This window comes from Nerophis ophidion, linkage group LG19 (genome assembly GCF_033978795.1).
Source record: "Nerophis ophidion isolate RoL-2023_Sa linkage group LG19, RoL_Noph_v1.0, whole genome shotgun sequence".
NCBI classification, from domain to species: domain Eukaryota; kingdom Metazoa; phylum Chordata; class Actinopteri; order Syngnathiformes; family Syngnathidae; genus Nerophis; species Nerophis ophidion.
The window spans coordinates 1,446,152-1,471,151 of NC_084629.1; the positions used below are offsets into that span (position 1 = coordinate 1,446,152).

General features: G+C 40.6%; 2 protein-coding genes across 4 annotated transcripts in view; one reads left to right on the top strand and one right to left on the bottom strand.

The window, feature by feature from the left end:
- The window catches only part of LOC133537857 (tetratricopeptide repeat protein 21B-like), a 41,229-nt gene extending 40,096 nt beyond the window's left edge, over positions 1-1,133 (bottom strand). The window contains exon 1 of the mRNA XM_061878942.1: positions 609-1,133. Within this exon, the coding sequence (XP_061734926.1) occupies positions 609-686 (78 nt within the window). The 5' untranslated portion in view covers positions 687-1,133. The remainder of the gene's footprint in view (positions 1-608) is intronic.
- Positions 1,134-2,259: 1,126 nt separating this feature from the next.
- ttc21b (tetratricopeptide repeat domain 21B) lies at positions 2,260-24,727 on the top strand. 3 transcript variants are annotated; one of them, XM_061878943.1, is made up of 30 exons: positions 2,260-2,333; positions 2,417-2,461; positions 4,174-4,303; positions 4,375-4,485; positions 4,571-4,737; positions 4,792-4,914; positions 5,014-5,171; positions 5,367-5,451; positions 5,529-5,627; positions 5,706-5,898; positions 5,970-6,067; positions 6,152-6,352; positions 6,431-6,560; positions 6,630-6,787; positions 10,084-10,305; positions 10,366-10,604; positions 12,050-12,122; positions 12,628-12,738; positions 12,819-12,957; positions 14,008-14,114; positions 14,294-14,482; positions 14,626-14,736; positions 14,815-14,896; positions 20,561-20,711; positions 20,776-20,937; positions 22,536-22,731; positions 23,094-23,318; positions 23,382-23,502; positions 23,577-23,644; positions 24,224-24,727. In XM_061878943.1, exons 2-30 carry the CDS (start codon positions 2,438-2,440, stop codon positions 24,299-24,301), a joined length of 3,951 nt encoding a protein of 1,316 aa, XP_061734927.1. In that variant the 5' UTR covers positions 2,260-2,333; positions 2,417-2,437; the 3' UTR covers positions 24,302-24,727. The 3 variants fall into 3 exon arrangements, 2 of the variants coding, with proteins under 2 accessions (XP_061734927.1, XP_061734928.1); XM_061878944.1 differs by having other exon boundaries at positions 23,097-23,318; XR_009802863.1 differs by lacking the exon at positions 24,224-24,727 and having other exon boundaries at positions 23,094-23,299; positions 23,368-23,502; positions 23,577-23,612.
- The last annotated feature ends 273 nt before the right edge of the window (positions 24,728-25,000 follow it).

Genomic DNA, 25,000 nt, shown 5'->3' on the forward strand with positions numbered 1-25,000 from the left:
TATGAGGCATGATATATGTGTCATATGAGGCATGATATATGTGTCATATGAGGCATGATATATGTGTCATATGAGGCATGATATATGTGTCATATGAGGCATGATATATGTGTCATATGAGGCATGATATATGTGTCATATGAGGCATGATATATGTGTCATATGAGGCATGATATATGTGTCATATGAGGCACAAGAAGGACATTCGGTGTGCAGTGTAAAGGCGGCCATGCATGGTCATGTTTGTATTTGAACGCCATTTTCATTCTGGCCCGCCTGTCAGCTGAAGACAAAAGCAATAATGATCTTTCTTGGCTCCTTGACAGACGTGCTAGGCTTTTTTGGCCGTATAAAGTTGTTTTTTGGGGGGATATTTTATATATTTTCCATCACAATTTTTTTCACTGCAACTTGTTGACAGTCCTTGAGCTCCAATGACAAAATCCCTCCCTGTTTTTTTTAACTAAAGTTTTAGTTATATTTGTTATTGATCAGTGGAAACGAATTTCAAACACAGAAAAACAGGCTCATTCAAATTGCATTACCAAACGAAATGTAATTTGCTGTAGTTTATGGCGCTTCTAAACTGAAAGCTTAAATGCTCTTACCATTGTTGTGTCTTTATTCTCCATTTTGTATGGCTGGGTTTGGACTTTCCGCATTAAAGCATGTTTACCATATTGCATTAAAGCTTGTTTACAATGTGTTGCATTAAAGCATATTTGCAATGTGTTGCATTAAAGCATATTTGCAATGTGTTGCATTAAAGCATATTTGCAATGTGTTGCATTAAAGCTTGTTTACAATGTGTTGCATTAAAGCTTGTTTACAATGTGTTGCATTAAAGCTTGTTTACAATGTGTTGCATTAAAGCATATTTGCAATGTGTTGCATTAAAGCTTGTTTGCAATGTGTTGCATTAAAGCTTGTTAACAATGTGTTGCATTAAAGCTTGTTTACAATGTGTTGCATCGTCGCCACACGCACTTTTTGCAGTGCTGAGAACGTCCATCCATCCTTTTATGTGACGCATCAAATACCTTGCAGGTGTACCTAATGTTATGACCAATGAGCGTTGTCTAGTCGGCGAAAGAAAATTACAAATATACCATTTTAATCAAATGATGCAAAAGACATATTACAAATAAATAGCCAAAAGCTAAATAATTCATCAGCACTCCTAATATTAGTGAGGACCAAACCATTTAGTGGATTAATAGGGGGCAGCGAACACTATGCTTGTTACCACAAGCTACTTATTTCTTTTTACTGGGAAAAATACCATCAAAAGTGCAATTATGTGAAAAACAATAAGGGAAAAATAGAAACGTATACACGAGTTGTTATTTCCCCGTGACGCCCAACTGTAATAACCCCCATTTTGAAAAGGAATGAGCTGGCTCACCAAGACCGGAAGTGAGTTGCTTCCTTGAACCGTGACGTCAACAAAGAAATAATCCTTCCCAAAGTGTGACATTTGTCTGCAATTCTGTTCCATTGAAATTGTACGTCATTCATTACAGTCAAACAAAAGAAAAAAAACAATCAGCATTACATACAATTAAATGATAAATGAAAAGGAGAAAAAAAAAATATCCACAGCAACTGACACATTTAATATAAGCTGTAGTGGACACATTTAACATAAACTGCAGTGGATATATTTAACATAAACTGCAGTGGACACATTTAACATAAACTGCAGTGGACACATTTAACATAAACTGCAGTAGACACATTTAACATAAACTGCAGTGGACACATTTAACATAAACTGCAGTGGACACATTTAACAAACTGCAGTGGACACATTTAACATAAACTGCAGTGGACACATTTAACATAAACTGCAGTGGACACATTTAACATAAGTTGCAGTGGACACATTTAACATAAACTGCAGTGGACACATTTAACAAACTGCAGTGGACACATTTAACATAAGTTGCAGTGGACACATTTAACATAAACTGCAGTGGACACATTTAACATAAGTTGCAGTGGACACATTTAACATAAACTGCAGTGGACACATTTAACATAAGTTGCAGTGGACACATTTAACATAAACTGCAGTGGATATATTTAACATAAACTGCAGTGGACATATTTAACATAAACTGCAGTGGACACATTTAATGCCTGGCAGTCTAGTATATACAAACAAATGAGATATTTCAAGCTGTGCCCACTTGAAGTTTCCACTTCACCCGCGTGGTGGCAGCACAGTGTAAATCCCACGAACAAGACGGGAGAAGAAGAAGAAGAAGAAGAAGAAGAAGAAGAAGAAGAAGAAGAAGAAGAAGAAGAAGGTTGCTAAGGCAACAAGAAAGGTGAGCTCCATGCGGCGACGACAACTTCTTTATCAAATACGACGCTTCCAGAAGTCATTATTGTGCGTTCACTTCTTGCGTAGGCTGACGGGGTTTCAAGCAAGATGGAGAATGAAGAGACAGTCTTGGTAAGCGCAGCTATGTACTATCTGTGTACTATCTGTGTACTATCTGTGTACTATCTATGTACTATCTGTGTACTATCTGTGTACTATCTATGTACTCTCTATGTACTGTCTATGTTCTATCTGTGTACTAACTATGTACTATCTGTGTACTATCTGTGTACTATCTATGTACTATCTGTGTACTATCTATGTACTCTCTATGTACTGTCTATGTTCTATCTGTGTACTAACTATGTACTATCTGTGTACTATCTGTGTACTATCTATGTACTATCTGTGTACTATCTGTGTACTATCTATGTACTATCTGTGTACTATCTATGTACTATCTGTGTACTATCTATGTACTCTCTATGTACTGTCTATGTTCTATCTGTGTACTAACTATGTACTATCTGTGTACTATCTATGTACTATCTGTGTGCTAACTATGTACTATCTGTGTGCTAACTATGTACTATCTGTGTACTAACTATGTACTATCTGTGTACTAACTATGTACTATCTATGTACTATCTGTGTACTAACTATGTACTATCTATGTACTATCTGTGTACTATTAATGTACTAACTATGTACTATCTATGTGCCATCATCTGTGTACTACCTATGAACTATCTGTGTACTATCTATGTACTAACTAAATACTATCTATGTACTATATATGTACAAGCCATGATTGTTAAACAGCTCATTATTACACACATTTAATGCACTTTGACCGAGCATGAGGCTCGTTTGAATGTACCTCCCTCCGTTACTAGGGTGCTGTCACACCCATGTAACTGCCTCCTTACCTCCGTTACTAGGGTGCTGTCACACCCATGTAACTCCCTCCTTACCTCCGTTACTAGGGTGCTGTCACACCCATGTAACTCCCTCCTTACCTCCGTTACTAGGGTGCTGTCACACCCATGTAACTCCCTCCTTACCTCCGTTACTAGGGTGCTGTCACACCCATGTAACTCCCTCCTTACCTCGGTTACTAGGGTGCTGTCACACCCATGTAACTCCCTCCTTACCTCCGTTACTAGGGTGCTGTCACACCCATGTAACTCCCTCCTTACCTCCGTTACTAGGGTGCTGTCACACCCATGTAACTCCCTCCTTACCTCCGTTACTAGGGTGCTGTCACACCCATGTAACTCCCTCCTTACCTCCGTTACTAGGGTGCTGTCACACCCATGTAACTCCCTCCTTACCTCCGTTACTAGGGTGCTGTCACACCCATGTAACTCTCTCCTTACCTCCGTTACTAGGGTGCTGTCACACCCATGTAACTCCCTCCTTACCTCGGTTACTAGGGTGCTGTCACACCCATGTAACTCCCTCCTTACCTCCGTTACTAGGGTGCTGTCACACCCATGTAACTCCCTCCTTACCTCCGTTACTAGGGTGCTGTCACACCCATGTAACTCCCTCCTTACCTCGGTTACTAGGGTGCTGTCACACCCATGTAACTCCCTCCTTACCTCCGTTACTATGGTGCTGTCACACCCATGTAACTCCCTCCTTACCTCGGTTACTAGGGTGCTGTCACACCCATGTAACTCCCTCCTTACCTCGGTTACTAGGGTGCTGTCACACCCATGTAACTCCCTCCTTCCCTCCGTTACTAGGGTGCTGTCACACCCATGTAACTCCCTCCTTACCTCGGTTACTAGGGTGCTGTCACAGCCGGATGCTTGCAAGTGTTTGCTGTTTGTTCCCAGGCTTTAGTCCGATACTACTGCAATGAGAAGTACTTCAAGCACGCCATGGATGCTGCAGCAGCCGCTCTGGCAACATTCCGAGGTGACCCTGTCCTCACTTTCTTCCATGCTTATGGCTCTTTGATGCAAGGTAAGTTGCACCATGAGACCTGTCTGCTTGTGTGTATGCTACTTTAAACTTGACTCATCGATGGACGTCAGATGAAATTGGAGAAGCCACAGCAGAGTTGGACACAATAAAAGATACACCAGATGTGTCTCTTTGCACTTCAATGGCACTTGTTTATGCAGAGAAAAAAAAGACCAACCCAGGTAAGGCAACAAAGCCTTTTTTCCTCGACATAAACATTTGTCAGACATATTGGCAATCATTGATTTTCTGTTTTTTTATTCATAGACAAAGACATAATTCACGAACTTGAAGTTAAAATTAAAGAGGATCGAAAAAGTGCATCTCCTCAGAGCCTGTATCACGCCGGGATGTTTCTTTGGCTCCTCGGTCGAAATGATAAAGCGAGGGAATACACAGAGCGGATGATCAAACTCTCCAATGGCTCTAAAGAGGTGAGACCTTGCCGCAGGGATGTTGTGTAGATTTGACTGATATTGTTTGGTTAGGGAGTAATCCTGAAAGCCTGGATAGACGTGACATGTGGGAAAGAGGCGTATGCCAGAAAGGCTGGGAAATATTTTGATGAAGGATTGAAGGAGGGACCAGATGTTTTTGCTCTATTGGGAAAGGTGAGAATTAAAATAGGCTTCACAAACTACGTCCTTAGTTTGTATGCAAGTTCATGCTGTTTTTGTTGTGTCTACTACTTCATGTCTCTTCCATCCAAGGCGCAATACTATGAATATCGTCAGAACTATTCTGGAGCATTAGAAGTGGTAAACAAGGTCATTGCCATTTACCCGGGGTTCTTGCCTGCTCTTATTAAGAAGATGAAGTTGTTTTTAAATCTTCAAGACTGGGAGCAAAGCATAGAGACAGCTGTCAGGTAAATGAAGCTCCAGTTTTTGCCGGACAAATCTTAAATAATCCTTTTTCATAATAACTCATTCACATGCAATGACTATAGTGAGACTTTTGATGATAAAGAGTCAAAACACATCATGTTCCTTCAATTCTGCCTTTTCAGCAGACCTGGATGAAGTATGATTGTTAAATATTACATATGCTGTCTCATTCTTAGACTTCTCCAAATGGATAAAAACAACCTGGATGCTTTACACATGCTAACTCTGCATTGCTTATGTAAGAACGGAGCTAACGCTGAGGTACTTTACCAACTCAACCTTGGTAAATAGAAGGGCTCTTTACTTTACTCATGCTGTTTCTGTATCCCACCTGACAGTCGACAAAGCATCTTTCCAAGGTCATCAGCAGTCTGGAGGTCCTGGAACCACAAAACCCTGAGCTGGTCTACAACATGTCTCTGGCATTCACCCGAGTGGTAAGACAATTTCTTGTCTGTTTTTGTCACAGCTTGTGCGTAATGCAAACAACGGGCTGCTTTCTAAATTCCTTCTAGTGTGGCCGAAATGAGGCAGTGCTTGAAAAGATATTCAGAATGGTGGAAAACGCCTTCTGTGTGACATCATCAAACTCTGATATTGCCACAGAATTGGGGTACCTTATGGTTCTCCTGGGTAAAACCAAGGAGGCGATGAAGTGGTACAAGACTGCTATGACTCTGGATGAAACCAGTCTACCTGCACTGACTGGTAAGTAAGTCAATGGTAACTGATGATCAACGACACAAACCCAGAAATGTATTTATATGTTTGTTGCACAGGTATAATTAAGTGCCAACTGATGGAGGGTCGCCTTGAAGATGCGGACCAACAACTAGAATTTCTAACGGAAATTCAGCAATCTATAGGAAAATCAGGGGTGCAGAATAGTCATTTCAAGATCAATTCTTCAGGGGGAAAAACATCTTAAATAAATGCTTTTTTGTTTTTCCAACCCCTCTAGGATCTCCTCTATCTGCGTGCACTTGTGGCATTTCAGAAGCGCCGTCCCCAAGAAGAGGTTACCAAGCTCCTGGACGATGCAGTGGAAACCCACTTCTCTTCTCTGCAGGGGCTTCCTCTTAGTGTGGAGTACTTTCAGAAGTTGAACCCTGACTTCTTGCTGGAGATTGTCAAGGAGTATCTTGCTATGTGTCCTACAAAGGTTTGCCACTCCGGCTTTAGTTGTTTTTTTACCTCAAAAGTGAATTGTTATAAAATTCCTTGGCTGTTTTTGTTTCAGCTTGCCGCTGAAGGCCAGTCTCCCGCTCCACTGCTCAGACATTGTGCAGCGCTGTTGGACACGGTGGTAAAGATGGTGCCAGGTCTTCTTCAGGGGGTCTTCCTGCAAGCCAAAGTCCGATATCAGTCTGGTGAGGATTGCATTGCATTCTACACATATTGAACATTTTTTTCAATGATTGATGTCTTGGTTGATTCAGGTGATGTTGATGCTGCTCAGAGCAGTCTACATCACTGCCTGGAACAGTGTCCTTCTCACACGGACGCTCATCTACTCATGGCACAGATCCACTTGCTGCGCCAGAACTTTTCTCAGTGTTTCCAGTCACTGGAACTTTGCCTTAGCCATAATTTTCAGGTAAGGCCATCCTCGTGGTCATGGCGGTCTATCCTTCACACATTTTTGTTTGGTGTTGAACAGGATATTTTGTCTATAATTCTTCATTATATCACCTTTCAGCGATTGTACCTTATTTAATAGAACACAAACTACAATTCCTGTGGACATCTGTCTAACACAAAAAGAAAATACCCCAATGTTGCTTTTCTTGGAACATAAAAAAATTAGCACCAACTCTTAAATATTGAGGCTTTTGAATAGAGGTCGAGCGATATGTTTTTTTCCAGGCCGATACCGATTAATAGTCGTCAATGAAACCGATAACCTATATTTGGAGTCAAGATTTATATGTATACTAGCATACATCAGTAATTGGCTAGACAAGGTTTTAAGTTGTTTTAGGAGACGTGGGACCAATAACTTCATAATGTTTTTATACGGCGCTGATGTTAATTTGGCACCAAAAACATGGGGGGATTTCACAAACTTCTTTATTATGTGTGTCTAATGCTGGGAATCAGACAAGCCTTAACATTGGAATTTCAAAATAGCAATTTCTTGTGGAAATTGGTAAAAAAAAAAAATCACAATAAGTCGCCAACAACTCAATTTTATAGCAGTTTATGGATATATTAAATTGTAGGGTTTTCTCGTGAGCAACCCTGAAATATTGCCAACATGTAGGCCTTCTTTACGTAGCTTATAGTGGAGACATTTTTTAAGATGGCTGCGTCCTTGATATACTGGTGCAGTAATGCAAACAAACAAAAGGACCCTGGAAGACGCCAGGAAAGAAGGACAAAAACTGAAATGATGGTTCAGTGTTTCCCCCAGGATATTTGTTAGTTAAGGTGGTGGGGCTAAGGAACAGTGTGTTTTGGCCCGTCACCATTTGGCCTGATATTTTTTCCGTAAAGTAAAAACAAAGCACAAAACAGTCCTAGTTACCTGAGATACCAAGTCATTATTTTGTCTTTGTAAGGTCATATTTACTAAGTCAAAATAATGATGTCTTTGTAAGGGAATATTTACTAAGTTAAAATAATGACTAAGTCAAATTAATGACTTACTGTAAATAAGCCTTGGAAACAAAGAGTTAAAAATGGGGCCACATGCTGACATATGCTCAACTCATCATGCTTCATTTATTGCAGCATTTGGGAAGCCTGTAGTTGATTTTTATGATGTAAATGTTATATTTTTATCAACATGTGATAGCATTGCCATTCAAAACTAGGCTGCTACATTTTTAATTAATAATGTAACTATAGCTAAAAAAAATTGTACAATAGCAATAGGAGAGACTATTCATCCCTGGATGAATAGTTCATGTAGGCTTTACGATGCACTTGCATTATTATATACACTATCACAGACAGAAACTCTTCATTTAACATCATGTCCGTTTTTGCTGCTTCAACACAGAAAAGGGTAAAGTGAAATAACTTAGTTGTTAATTATAGGTCAATAATGTTTGTTTTTCTCTCAGACAGGCAGGGCTTTGCTCTCCGTAACACACACATGCATGCACGCATGCATGCACACACCGCAAAATGAGCTAACGTTACGCTAAAAGCTAATTAGCCTTCACCTCAAGAACTGCGGGAGAGCTGAGCTGCCGCTTACATTTCTAGAAGGTCAACGGGGTCATAGTGATGTTACTAGTAGTTGACTGGGAGGTGTTTATTATCATTTGGGGAGAGTCCGCTGCATAATGATCACCTGCTAAACACCTTTCTGCTAACCCGCACATCTCTCCTCTCTGCCTGCCTCTGCCGTGAGCACTGATTCCATGCGCTCTGACTACCACTGAAAAGCACTCTTAATAAGCACTGCTGATTGGCTGTCACCGCTCTGTGTCTAAGCAATCAGATGGTTGTGTGGGTGGGACAATGCTGGGTATTGCAGAGGCAGAGGCAGTACAAAGCCTCGTAGCTTGTTAAGACTTTAGCTTGGCACCAACTGATAATATAAATACATTTATCCATCCATCCATCCATTTTCTACCGCTTATTCCCTTTCGTGGTCGCGGTTGCCTATCTCAGCTACAATCAGGCGGAAGGCGGGTTACACCCTGGACAAGTCGCCACCTCATCGCAGGGCCAACACAGATAGACAGACAACATTCACACTCACATTCACACACTAGGGCCAGTTTAGTGTTGCCAATCAACCTATCCCCAGGTGCATGTCTAGTCAAATACAAATAAGGCAACAAGAGAAGTATCCTACACTTCTCTTTTGTAAAGTAAATGTGAACAGCCGATATGGGCATCTACATCAACTATATGATTTGCCTGAGAAGCTTAAAAAATATATATATTTTTATTTTTTGAAGACTTAAGGAAAACCTGCGGTTGATGGTATGGCAAAAGGAGACTTACTGCAGACAATCAGCACTGCATTCAAAGAAAAATAGTGGCTGTGTGAGCATTGCAGGCAAAACAGCTGAGCAGACGGGAGAATAATTCTCACAATAACTCACCTAAATGCCCCGTCAATTTTTTTAAAACATATTTTGGCAGAATTATTGCCAACGAGAGTCATTTTTATTCTTAAATAATTTAGAAAATGGGCAAAATTGGATCTGTTCTCATGCAGGGCAAAAGGGCTGATGTTCGGGCTAAATGCTTCACTGATTACTTATTTTTTAAATACTAAATACCGATATCATATGTATGTGTATTGTATCTGCTGATGTAGTTATGTTGTAGTTGTGAAAAAAAAGACAGATACCCTTGTATGTCAAAATGCCAAATTTGCCGATTAATCGGTCGATCCTTACTTTTGAAGCGCTTGACAAGTTAATAGATTTTTGACAGTGTGTCAATGTTGTTGCAAAAGGTGTTTGTCATATTTATATTCTGTTCCCATCCCCACTTATTCAATAACACAGAGTGTAAAATATATTTTTTTCGGGGGGTTTAGAGTTGTGACGATGCTCCGTGTCGGCTGTTGGCATGATCCCAGGATGCAGAGAAGGCAAGCAACGTGCAGGCTGAAGGTCGTTTAATGACGTACTAGGCAGAAGAAAAGGTAGAGTAGAAATCAGAAAGCAACAGAATACTGTGGCCCACACTAGATGATGAACCAGCATGAAAGGAGGGTACAGGATGGAAATAAATCTAACACATTGGAACAGGCATGTTGGCAGGACCATGGACAAAGTGAAAGTGCTGCAAAACACATGGACTAAACAGGAAACACTACCAACACAGGAAATTCCAAACACAGTAAAATAAAGGACACAGTCCAAAATGCCTTGTGGAATCATGACAAGGGTGCTTCAACCACAAGCTGCTTGTCTATTCCAGATTCGAGAACATCCGTTGTACCTCCTGATCAAAGCTCAGGCAAAGAAGAAAACGGGAGAGCTGACCGAGGCTATTCAGACTTTACAAATGGCAATGAGTCTTCCAGGAGTCTGCAGGGCTGCTTCAGCAAAGTGCAAAAACCAGACGGTCCATTTGAGTCCCGCAGACTGTGTCTCCATCTTTTTGGAGTTAGCTGAGGCCCTCTGGCGTAATGGAGAACAGGTATAAACCATGTGCAATGTGTTTGTGGAATATTTTGTGTTAACAAATGAAATGTTCCAGCATGAAGCAGCCAAGGTAATGCAGGATGCTATCAATGAGTTCCTGGGGACTCCTGAAGAGGTTCGAGTCACTATTGCCAACGCGGACCTGGCTTTGCTTCGAGGTGACACCGACTTGGCACTGAGCATGCTCAGAAATATTACACATGAGCAGCCATACTACATACAAGCCAAGCAGAAGATGGCAGACCTGTACCTGAAGCACAAAAAGGACAAGCGTCTGTATGTAAGTTGTTACAGGTGAGTGATGAAATAAATGTTGCTATAAGAGTGTAACAGTATATTGGTGTGGAGTAAAGCATTGTTAAAGTATTTTTACAGGTGAGTGATGAAATAAATGTTGATATAAGAGTGTAACAGTATATTGGTGTGGAGTAAAGCATTGTTAAAGTATTGTTACAGGTGAGTGATGAAATAAATGTTGATATAAGAGTGTAACAGTATATTGGTGTGGAGTAAAGCATTGTTAAAGTATTGTTACAGGTGAGTGATGAAATAAATGTTGATATAAGCGTGTAACAGTATATTGGTGTGGAGTAAAGCATTGTTAAAGTATTGTTACAGGTGAGTGATGAAATAAATGTTGATATAAGAGTGTAACAGTATATTGGTGTGGAGTAAAGCATTGTTAAAGTATTGTTACAGGTGAGTGATGAAATAAATGTTGATATAAGAGTGTAACAGTATATTGGTGTGGAGTAAAGCATTGTTAAAGTTTTGTTACAGGTGAGTGATGAAATAAATGTTGATATAAGAGTGTAACAGTATATTGGTGTGGAGTAAAGCATTGTTAAAGTATTGTTACAGGTGAGTGATGAAATAAATGTTGATATAAGAGTGTAACAGTATATTGGTGTGGAGTAAAGCATTGTTAAAGTATTGTTACAGGTGAGTGATGAAATAAATGTTGATATAAGAGTGTAACAGTATATTGGTGTGGAGTAAAGCATTGTTAAAGTTTTGTTACAGGTGAGTGATGAAATAAATGTTGATATAAGAGTGTAACAGTATATTGGTGTGGAGTAAAGCATTGTTAAAGTATTGTTACAGGTGAGTGATGAAATAAATGTTGATATAAGAGTGTAACAGTATATTGGTGTGGAGTAAAGCATTGTTAAAGTATTGTTACAGGTGAGTGATGAAATAAATGTTGATATAAGAGTGTAACAGTATATTGGTGTGGAGTAAAGCATTGTTAAAGTATTGTTACAGGTGAGTGATGAAATAAATGTTGATATAAGAGAGTAACAGTATATTGGTGTGGAGTAAAGCATTGTTAAAGTATTGTTACAGGTGAGTGATGAAATAAATGTTGATATAAGAGAGTAACAGTATATCGGTGTGGAGTAAAGCATTGTTAAAGTATTGTTACAGGTGAGTGATTAAATAAATGTTGATATAAGAGTGTAACAGTATATTGGTGTGGAGTAAAGCATTGTTAAAGTATTGTTACAGGTGAGTGATGAAATAAATGTTGATATAAGAGAGTAACAGTATATTGGTGTGGAGTAAAGTATTGTTACAGGTGAGTGATGAAATAAATGTTGATATAAGCGTGTAACAGTATATTGGTGTGGAGTAAAGCATTGTTAAAGTATTGTTACAGGTGAGTGATGAAATAAATGTTGCTATAAGCGTGTAACAGTATATTGGTGTGGAGTAAAGCACTTGTGTCTGTTCTCCAGGGAAATAGTGGACAAGCTGCCAAGTCCTCACACATACATCCTGCTAGGTGACACTTACATGCACATTCTGGAGGTAAATGGCTGTTGTAGAAACTGACAAGTGGGCTATTTTCTTTCTTAGAAGAACACAAATGCAACATCATTGAACTTGAACATTTTGCTTTGTCAACATTCATATCAATAATCATTGTCATCTTTTTGTATTACAATTTGAAAAACCAAACACTATCTAAATACAATTTAGAGAATCACTTTTAATTTAGTTTACATTCAATTTTTAATTGTACAGATTTGCCTACATAAAGCCTGGAAAAATGCACCTAATTGTTATTGATGAATGTATTTGATATTTCGGTGTTGACAAAGCTATCTTCTAAACTTGAATATTATCTGTTCATACAACAAAAATCATTTTGTAATTCTCTGCTTGTCACCTCGATGTATAATCTGAAACCAAGTTGCCATTACATACATTGAATGATATAATAATACATTGACGTAATGATGATGATAAACAACACATGCTTGAATAGGATTGAAAAGAGCACTAAATGAGTGTATGTTTTGTTTACCTGCAGGCAGAGAAAGCCATCGAGGTCTATGAACACGCATTGGAGAAAAACCCCAACGACGGTGCTCTTGCCAGCAAGTTTGGCAAAGCTCTGGTCAAGACTCATTACTACGCCAAGGTTTGTCTCAGCTTTTGCGGCAACACGTAATTCCCTTTTATAAGAGAAGCCAGTGTTGGCACAAAGCTCCTGTTGCACAGGCAATACATTACTACGAAGCTGCCCTGAAGACCGAGCAACAGAACTTCCTGCGCTATGACCTCGCTGAGCTGCTGATGAAGATGAAGCAATACGAGCGCTGTGAGAGAGTTCTGCACGACGCTCTCTCTCATCAGCCAGGTATACAAATGACCTCTTCTAGGGCAAATACTAAAGTCACTCTACCAAGTTTCTTTTTAACATTTATATCATTGAAAAATAAAATACATCGAATATTGTGAAAAAAAAATTCCGTCACTGATTTTAGGTAAATGTGAAATACATTTTTTAAAGAAATAAATAAATGGGTTGTACTTGTATAGCGCTTTTCTACCTTCAAGGTACTCAAAGCGCTTTGACACTACTTCCACATTTACACACACATTCACACACTGATGGAGGGAGCTGCCATGCAAGGCGCCAACCAGCACCCATCAGGAGCAAGGGTGAAGTGTCTTGCTCAGGACACAACGGACGTGACGAGGTTGGTACTAGGTGGGTTTTGAACCAGGGACCCTCGGGTTGCGCACGGCCACTCTGCCACTGCGCCACGCCGTCCCTAATTTTAAACATTTGCAAAAAGTGTGTTTCTATGTCCATCTCTGAATAAAAGAAAATAAATGATTAGTTACCAATTACAGTATAGCCTCCAATATAACATATTTTCCATGTTAAACAAAGTTACGGAGAATATACTTTATAGCAGGGCTCCAAACAGTAGCTTGAGTTACCAGTGGCTCACCAGCTGATAATATTTGCTGTTCAATTCAGAACTATTTAATTGCACATCACCACAAAATAGCAGGAAGACACTGACCACACTGCTTCCCGAACAAAGTGCAATTTAATATAGATAAAACACAAAATCCATAATTTTTTATCAAGTATCTTAAATAATGATTAAAAAATCTGCACTTGAGAGAAATGCATAGGATGCAGATGAACAGATGTTTTTAATACCAAATATACCTTGTAAATACTAACATTTTGTACAAGCGTATTCTGTTTGGTCTGAAATAAGCTATGAAAATAAATGTTACATAAAATGAGAAGTTCGAGGCCATTTTTATTTTGTTAAAGTAGACAGAGGTTTGAGACTCCTGCTTTATAGTATTCATGCATATTGAAGAAGATTAGAGTCTGACCCACTGCCAAACAATGTTTCTAATGTGGACTTTTTTATGTTCAAAGTGGACGAACTGAGTGGACTCTCACAGGATTGCCAGTATCTAATGCTGTTGGCCAAAGTCCAGAACAAGGTTGATAAAACAGAAGAAGCTTTACTGTCCCTTCAAAAAGTAAGTAGTTCTTGTTTTTGGTGTTTTTATTTGATGAAAATGCTGTGCCACTATCTCTGGGAAAAAAAGTTACACCGCATTGAATCAACACACATTAGCATTAAAAATGTTTTTGTGTTCTCAGGACTATATTAATTAAAAATGATGGTAGCTATTATTGTCATGAATTAAACTGGCAGGCGCGAGATGTCCAGGCCAAGGTACTGAAGCGACTGGAATTGGAGGATCCTGACGCCATCCCCAGGCAGAAGCAGCTGGCCACCAAGATCTGTGCGGAGATGGCGCAACACTACACAAGTCAGAGGGGCTACGAGAGTGCCATCAAGTCCTACAAAGAAGCTCTTGTGTATTGTGAGACTGATCACAAGGTTGGTACATCCTCTATGTCCTCCCTTCAGCCTAAGCATCTTTTACAATCTCATCATTACTTTGACCAACATTGCAAAGCCTCCCAGGGATTGTTGGATTTATCAACAAGATATCATTTGTTCACAAAACTTACTATTTTCAGGTGATGCTGGAGCTGGCACAGATTTTGCTCACACTCGACCAAGTGGATGCGTGCCAAGAGCAATGCAGTGTCATCTTGAAGAACGACCAATTTAATGAGGATGCAACTCTGGTGTGTGTGTCTTTTACTGCATTTCTGCTCATAATCTCCTTGGAGAGTCTTAGTATTCCAACATGTTTTTCTATTTAGATGATGGCTGACCTTATGTTCAGGAGACAAGACTATGAACAGGCGGTTTTCCGCTATCAACAACTCTTGGAGCGCAAGCCAGGTGCAAAATCACCACGTGATTTCATTGATCCTTATATTTATGTACAGTACTGTTCAAATGTCTGAAGCCACAATTAGCATTTTTCACTGCACTCACTTTGACGTCCTAAAAAAAACAAAATACTAAAACTGTTTGCATGTAACTTTGTAGTGGCAATAACACACACACACACACATATATATATATATATATATATATATAATTTGGACAGAAAAGTGTACTGCATGTACTATATATATATATATATATGTATATATATATATATATATATATATATATGTAGGTGTGGGAAAAAATCATAAGACTACTTCATCTCTACAGAACTGTTTCATGAGGGGTTCCCTCAATCATCAGGAGATTTTATTATATATATATATAGAAAATTGTACTGCATGTATTATATATATATATATATACATATATATATATACATATGTATAGCTCGATTGGTAGAGCGGCCGTGTCAGCAACTTGAGGGTTGCAGGTTCGATTCCCGCTTCCGCCATCCTAGTCACTGCCGTTGTGTCCTTGGGCAAGACACTTTACCCACCTGCTCCCAGTGCCACCCACACTGGTTTAAATGTAACTTAGATATTGGGTTTCACTATGTAAAGCGCTTTGAGTCACTAGAGAAAAGCGCTATATGAATGTAATTCACTAATTCACTTCACTTCATATACACATCTGACAGTTTTCCTTCCTCCCACGCCACTTTGGTCTATATATATATAGTACATGCAGTAGACTTTTCTGTTCAAATTGAAAGGACATATACAATGAGCCCAACAGTACATGATTATTTCCTGGCTTTCACAGGCCAAATAAATGATTTGGCAGTTCCCATAAAATCTTGTTGCGGGCCACATAAATATGGCTTGACACAATAAAAGAGTTAGGAGGCCAAATCTGTGTTTGTGTTTGAAACTTGGGGGCAGCGTGGCTTAGTTGATAGAGCGACTGGGCCAGCAACTTGAGGGTTCCAGGTTCGATCCCCACTTCTGCCATCCTACTCAGTGGCCTAGTGGTTAGAGTGTCCGCCCTGAGATGGGTAGGTTGTGAGTTCCAACCCCAGCCGAGTCATACCAAAGACTATAAAAATGTGAGCCATGACCTCCCTGCTTGGCACTCAGCATCAAGGCTTGGAATTGGGGGTTAAATCACCAAAAATGATTCCCTGGCGCGGCCACCGCTGCTGCCCACTGCTCCCCTCATTTTCACCACATCTAGTGGAAAGATGCTTTACACACCTGCTACCACACTGCTTTAAATGTAATGTAGATAATGGCTTTCACTATGTAAAGCGCTTTGAATCACAAGAGAAAAGCACTATATAAATATAATTCACTTCACTTGTCCTTTGATGCAGTCTCTTGAGTGACATTCTTGTCATCCTGTATAGCTTTTACAATACTTTTACACGGCTAGGTTCATATTAACAATGTCGCACAGTTGTATTACAACCCCCCTTGTAAAACACAGTTATTTTCCAAAATGTACTGTCCATCCATCCATCCATCCATCTTTTTCCGCTTATCCGAGGTCGGGTCGCGGGGGCAGCAGCCTAAGCAAGGAAGCCCAGACCTTCCTCTCCCCAGCCACTACGTCCAGCTCTTCCCGGGGGATCCCGAGGCGTTCCCAGGCCAGCCAGGAGACATAGTCTTCCCAATGTGTCCTGGGTCTTCCCCGTGGCCTCCTACCGGTTGGACGTGCCCTAAACACCTCCCTATGAAGGCGTTCGGGTGGCATCCTGACCAGATGCCCGAACCACCTCATCTGGCTCCTCTCCATGTGGAGGAGCAGCGGCTTTACTTTGAGTTCCTCCCGGATGGCAGAGCTTCTCACCCTATCTCTAAGGGAGAGACCCAAACTCATTTGGTTCGCTTGTACCCGTGATCTTATCCTTTTGGTCATGACCCAAAGCTCATGACCATAGGTGAGGATGGGAACGTAGATCGACCGGTAAATTGAGAGCTTTGCCTTTCGGCTCAGCTCCTTCTATCCCAACAACGGATCGATACAGCGTCCGCATTACTGAAGACGTCGCACCGATCCACCTTTCGATCTCACCATCCACTCTTCCCTCACTCGTGAACAAGACTCCTCGGTACTTGAACTCCTCTTCGGGCTGTGCCCGGCCGGGCCCCATGTACTGTACAAACATTTCTTTTTTTAAGAAATCATTTATACCATTGGACGTGTCGCGATTCTTGTTTTATTGTGAACTACTGCAGGTTTATTAACTGAAAAGTGTGATAATAGGAAATCTTGTGAAGCAAAATCATTGTAACCTTTTTTCAGACAACTACCCAACCCTATCACGCCTCATTGACTTTTCTACCCCAATTTCAGACAACTACCCAACCCTATCACGCCTCATTGACTTTTCTACCCCAATTTCAGACAACTACCCAACCCTATCACGCCTCATTGACTTTTCTACCCCAATTTCAGACAACTACCCAACCCTATCACGCCTCATTGACTTTTCTACCCCAATTTCAGACAACTACCCAACCCTATCACGCCTCATTGACTTTTCTACCCCAATTTCAGACAACTACCCAACCCTATCACGTCTCATTGACTTTTCTACCCCAATTTCAGACAACTACCCAACCCTATCACGTCTCATTGACTTTTCTACCCCAATTTCAGACAACTACCCAACCCTATCACGTCTCATTGACTTTTCTACCCCAATTTCAGACAACTACCCAACCCTATCACGTCTCATTGACTTTTCTACCCCAATTTCAGACAACTACCCAACCCTATCACGTCTCATTGACTTTTCTACCCCAATTTCAGACAACTACCCAACCCTATCACAGCTCATTGACTTTTCTACCCCAATTTCAGACAACTACCCAACCCTATCACGCCTCATTGACTTTTCTACCCCAATTTCAGACAACTACCCAACCCTATCACGTCTCATTGACTTTTCTACCCCAATTTCAGACAACTACCCAACCCTATCACAGCTCATTGACTTTTCTACCCCAATTTCAGACAACTACCCAACCCTATCACGCCTCATTGACTTTTCTACCCCAATTTCAGACAACTACCCAACCCTATCACGCCTCATTGACTTTTCTACCCCAATTTCAGACAACTACCCAACCCTATCACAGCTCATTGACTTTTCTACCCCAATTTCAGACAACTACCCAACCCTATCACGCCTCATTGACTTTTCTACCCCAATTTCAGACAACTACCCAACCCTATCACGCCTCATTGACTTTTCTACCCCAATTTCAGACAACTACTCAACCCTATCACGCCTCATTGACTTTTCTACCCCAATTTCAGACAACTACCCAACCCTATCACGTCTCATTGACTTTTCTACCCCAATTTCAGACAACTACCCAACCCTATCACGTCTCATTGACTTTTCTACCCCAATTTCAGACAACTACCCAACCCTATCACAGCTCATTGACTTTTCTACCCCAATTTCAGACAACTACCCAACCCTATCACGCCTCATTGACTTTTCTACCCCAATTTCAGACAACTACCCAACCCTATCACGTCTCATTGACTTTTCTACCCCAATTTCAGACAACTACCCAACCCTATCACGCCTCATTGACTTTTCTACCCCAATTTCAGACAACTACCCAACCCTATCACGTCTCATTGACTTTTCTACCCCAATTTCAGACAACTACCCAACCCTATCACGCCTCATTGACTTTTCTACCCCAATTTCAGACAACTACCCAACCCTATCACGCCTCATTGACTTTTCTACCCCAATTTCAGACAACTACCCAACCCTATCACGCCTCATTGACTTTTCTACCCCAATTTCAGACAACTACCCAACCCTATCATGCCTCATTGACTTTTCTACCCCAATTTCAGACAACTACCCAACCCTATCACGCCTCATTGACTTTTCTACCCCAATTTCAGACAACTACCCAACCCTATCACGTCTCATTGACTTTTCTACCCCAATTTCAGACAACTACCCAACCCTATCACAGCTCATTGACTTTTCTACCCCAATTTCAGACAACTACCCAACCCTATCACGCCTCATTGACTTTTCTACCCCAATTTCAGACAACTACCCAACCCTATCACGCCTCATTGACTTTTCTACCCCAATTTCAGACAACTACCCAACCCTATCACGTCTCATTGACTTTTCTACCCCAATTTCAGACAACTACCCAACCCTATCACGTCTCATTGACTTTTCTACCCCAATTTCAGACAACTACCCAACCCTATCACAGCTCATTGACTTTTCTACCCCAATTTCAGACAACTACCCAACCCTATCACGCCTCATTGACTTTTCTACCCCAATTTCAGACAACTACCCAACCCTATCACGCCTCATTGACTTTTCTACCCCAATTTCAGACAACTACCCAACCCTATCACGTCTCATTGACTTTTCTACCCCAATTTCAGACAACTACCCAACCCTATCACGTCTCATTGACTTTTCTACCCCAATTTCAGACAACTACCCAACCCTATCACAGCTCATTGACTTTTCTACCCCAATTTCAGACAACTACCCAACCCTATCACGCCTCATTGACTTTTCTACCCCAATTTCAGACAACTACCCAACCCTATCACGTCTCATTGACTTTTCTACCCCAATTTCAGACAACTACCCAACCCTATCACGTCTCATTGACTTTTCTACCCCAATTTCAGACAACTACCCAACCCTATCACAGCTCATTGACTTTTCTACCCCAATTTCAGACAACTACCCAACCCTATCACGCCTCATTGACTTTTCTACCCCAATTTCAGACAACTACCCAACCCTATCACGTCTCATTGACTTTTCTACCCCAATTTCAGACAACTACCCAACCCTATCACGCCTCATTGACTTTTCTACCCCAATTTCAGACAACTACCCAACCCTATCACGCCTCATTGACTTTTCTACCCCAATTTCAGACAACTACCCAACCCTATCACGCCTCATTGACTTTTCTACCCCAATTTCAGACAACTACCCAACCCTATCACGCCTCATTGACTTTTCTACCCCAATTTCAGACAACTACCCAACCCTATCACGTCTCATTGACTTTTCTACCCCAATTTCAGACAACTACCCAACCCTATCACAGCTCATTGACTTTTCTACCCCAATTTCAGACAATTACCCAACCCTATCACGCCTCATTGACTTTTCTACCCCAATTTCAGACAACTACCCAACCCTATCACGTCTCATTGACTTTTCTACCCCAATTTCAGACAACTACCCAACCCTATCACGCCTCATTGACTTTTCTACCCCAATTTCAGACAACTACCCAACCCTATCACGTCTCATTGACTTTTCTACCCCAATTTCAGACAACTACCCAACCCTATCACGCCTCATTGACTTTTCTACCCCAATTTCAGACAACTACCCAACCCTATCACGCCTCATTGACTTTTCTACCCCAATTTCAAACAACTACCCAACCCTATCACGTCTCATTGACTTTTCTACCCCAATTTCAGACAACTACCCAACCCTATCACAGCTCATTGACTTTTCTACCCCAATTTCAGACAACTACCCAACCCTATCACGTCTCATTGACTTTTCTACCCCAATTTCAGACAACTACCCAACCCTATCACGCCTCATTGACTTTTCTACCCCAATTTCAGACAACTACCCAACACTATCACGTCTCATTGACTTGCTGAGAAGGGCGGGGAAATTAGAAGATGTACCAAGATTTTTCGATAGAGCAGAAAAACATTCTTCAAGGGCCAAATTTGACCCTGGCTTTAACTACTGTAAAGGACTTCACCTTTGGTAAGTTTGCAAAGCTTTTCTTAACCTTAAATTGTGCTTCTCAACGTATTGAACTTGTGCTCAGGTACACGGGAGAAACTAACGCTGCCCTGCGACACTTTAACCAAGCACGGAAAGACAACGACTGGGGTCAAAATGCCATTTATAACATGATTGAAATCTACATCAATCCTGACAATGACACTATGGGAGGAGAAGCTTTTGCCAATTTAGATGCTGACATTGGGTGAGTCTATCTTCTTCATCAGTACAGGCCAAAAGTTCATTCAATGGCCTTTCTTTATTTTCATGACTATTTACATTGTAGATTGTCACTTAGAAACTAGGGATGGAATTATGTACTTAAGTAAAAAAGGTGAAATAACATGTTTTATATTCAAAATAGCCATCTTTTGCTCTGATTGCTGCTTTGCACACTCTTGGCATTCTCCCCATGAGCTTCAAGCACACCTGTGAAGTGAAAACCATTTAGACTTAGACAAACTGTAATGATCCACAAGGGAAATTGTTCCATACAGTAGCTCACTTACAAAGGATGAAAAGGATAATAATACACAAAAGGGCGAAAACAAAAGGTATAAAGTAGACAAAAATGTACCATAGTAGCAATAAAACATGTATGTAATATTTACATATTATATATACGGTACGGGTGTAACGGTACACAAAAATTTCGGTTCAGTACGTACCTCGGTTTAGATGTCACGGTGCGGTTCATTTTCAGTACAGTAAGAAAACAACAAAATATAATTTTTTTGGTTATTTATTTACCAAATTTGTAAACAATGGCTTTATCCTTTTAACATTGGGAACACTATAATAATTCTGCCCACGTTAATCCACATTAAACTGCCTCAAATTGTTGCTTTGATTAAATAAAATGACAAAACCTTTCTTCTACATATAAAAAGTGCAACATTAAACAGTTTCAAGTCAACTCATCATGCTTAATTTATTGCAGTATTTGGGAAGCCTGTAGTTGACTTTTATTATGTAAATGTTATATTTTTATCAACATGTGATAGCAGGGACCCTGCCATTCAAAACTAGGCTGCTACATTACTAATGATTAATATAACTTAGCTGAAAAAATAGTACAATAGCAATAGGAGAGACTATTCATCCCTGAACACCATGGAGTTCATGTTAGTTCATGTGAAATAACGGACAGACAGGGCTTTGCTGCCCCTAACACACACATACACTTATATATAACTCTTGAAGCTCATGGAGAGAATGCCAAGAGTGTGCAAAGCAGTAATCAGAGCAAAGGGTGGCTATTTTGAAGAAACTGGAATATAAAACATGTTTTCACAAATTTCACCCTTTTTTGTTAAGTACATAACTCCACATGTGTTCATTCCTAGTTTTGATGTTGTATCGCGCAGCCAAAGTGTTCCCAAACGGGAGATCTTAACGAGGCAGGAGGGTCTTCTAGCTCTGGCTTTTACATGTTGTCCTAGCCCGGTCGCTGCTAGCCTGCCTCGCTCTGCATTGTTTACACAACGTACGGTGCACTACCTAATATGTCGTTCGATACACCTCCGAACCGAACCGAAACCACCGTACCGAAACGGTTCAATAAAAATACATGTACCGTTAGACCCCTACTAACTATCTATCTATCTATCTATCTATCTATCTATCTATCTATCTATCTATCTATCTATCTATCTATCTATCTATCTATCTATCTATCTATCTATCTATCTATCTATCTATCTATCTATCTATCTATCTATCTATCTATCTATCTATCTATCCATCTATCCATCTATCTATCTACTATACATCTAAATAAAAATCCCTCCATGTTTCAACCAGGAACTCCACAGAAAAGCAGGAGACGGAGCAGGTTGCCGTGAGAACAGCTGAGAGGCTGGTGAAGGAGATAAAGCCACAGACACCAGCAGGACACGTCCAGCTTCGTATCTTAGAAAACTACTGCTTATTGGTCACCAAACTGAAGGCAAACATCGAGAAAGCACTGTCAGTTTTCACAGAGATCGCAAGCAATGAGGTGAGTCAAGCATATCAGTATTGTTGCATTCTTGCCTGTGTACATTGACACAATGACAAGTGCTGCACTACACACACACACACCACCTTCCTGGATGGATGCAAGGTGAGTCAAGCATATCAGTATTGTTGCATTCTTGCCTGTGTACATTGACACAATGACAAGTGCTGCACTACGCACACACACACCACCTTCCTGGATGGATGAGGTGAGTCAAGCATATCAGTATTGTTGCATTCTTGCCTGTGTACATTGACACAATGACAAGTGCTGCACTACGCACACACACACCACCTTCCTGGATGGATGCAAGGTGTTGCATACGTGATCCTGTTTAAGCAGGATGTTTTGCTTGACTTCAGAAGGACCACGTACCCGCCCTGTTGGCCATGGCAACGGCCTACATGATGTTAAAACAAACTCCTCGAGCCAGGAACCAACTCAAACGTATAGCAAAGATGACTTGGAATATTGTCGATGCTGACGAATTTGAGAAGAGTTGGCTGCTGCTGGCCGACATCTACATCCATTCGGGCAAGTACGACCTGGCCGACGACCTGCTAAAGAGGTGCCTCAATCATAACAAGGTAGACCTTGAAGGTTGCTGAAAAACTACATGCAATCATTTCAACTAAGATGTTGCTGTGCAGTCGTGCTGTAAAGCTTACGAGTACCGAGGTTTCATCATGGAAAAGGAGCAGGCCTTCCGGGATGCAGCATTCAACTATGAACTGGCTTGGAAATATGGCAACCACTCCAACCCAAGCATTGGTAAAAGCACACGTCCACCTCTGCTTCTGAAGATGAGCTGCGTCTTGAAGCTAATAATACATGTTTTATTGCAGGATACAAGCTTGCTTTCAACTTCTTAAAGGCAAAACGCTATTTTGACGCCATCGACGTGTGCCACAAGGTAAGATATCTCAGGAAGGTTACAGCTCGGGCCGCATGATTAATAGAATAGAAAAACAACTCTTGATTGCCATTGCACGTAAAAAGTCCAATGAGATGAGTAAGCCCTCCAAGAAGAGACACACAGAAGACTGATGAGTCCACATCAGATCCACCTTCAGCTTTTAATGACCAGAAATACAGGCTCACTTCTTTCTTTTCTTTTCCAGCCGAGTCATATCAAAGACTATAAAAATGGGAGTCATTAGCATCAAGGCTTGGAATTGGGGGTTAAATCACCAAAAATGATTCCCGGGCGCAGCCACAGCTGCTGCCCACTGCTCCCCTCACACCCCAGGGGGTGATCAAGGGTGATGGGTTAAATGCAGAGGACACATTTCATCACACCTAGTGTGTGTGTGTGTGACAATCATTGATACTTTAACTGGAACTTTTAAATACTTTAGAAAGCAGATTACTGCATACTGTTTGACAGAAAAAGCCTGATTAGTTTTTTTCTCAAAATCGTGAAACTTTACTTGCCGCTGAAAAACTTTGATTGCTTTTGTTGTAAACCCACATGGATTTCCTCAATCTGCAGGTCCTTGCTGCTCATCCAAACTATCCAAAAATGAGAAAAGACATCTTGGACAAAGCCCGTGCTGCATTGAGGCCATGAAATGGAGGACAAACATGTGTTTTCAGACTTTGAGGAGCAGTACATCAGTTACATACCATTGGCATTCACACCCCTGGGCAACTTACAAAAATCCAACATGCATGATTTTGGACGCCGGGAGGAAGCTTACACCAGCACAGAGGAGATGTCATCTCTGCAAATTCACAACTTCCTTTGGCTGTGTGAGAACCACACTTGATACCAAACATCTCCAACAAGAACTATTGGCGTCACGTTCAGTGGTTACAGTATTTTCCACTCTTACATCTGGGAAGTCTGACGCTCACCTGGGATGCACCAATAGACATGTAGCAGCTTAAGAAAAATATGCTAAACATTTCTTTTCCCAAAATGTTATGCTAACTGCGAAGGCAAAAGTAACTGCTTTGTGGTCCCACAGTGAAGAATTAAATTATGTTTCTCGAAGGCACTGTCATGCTGTTCAATATAACAGCAAAAGTCTGATTTTTTTTTGTGCAATTCTTCCTAGGAGGGCCAAGTTTACGAAGGTCAAAACAGACCATGTTCTTTATCATCGCTTCATGTTACAAATGACCATACTAGTCCAGAATAGATGTTAATATATATATATATATATATATATATATGTATATGTGTGTGTATATATATATATATATGTATATGTGTATATATATATATATATGTATGTCTTACTTGGATTATCCAGAGAATAGTGCT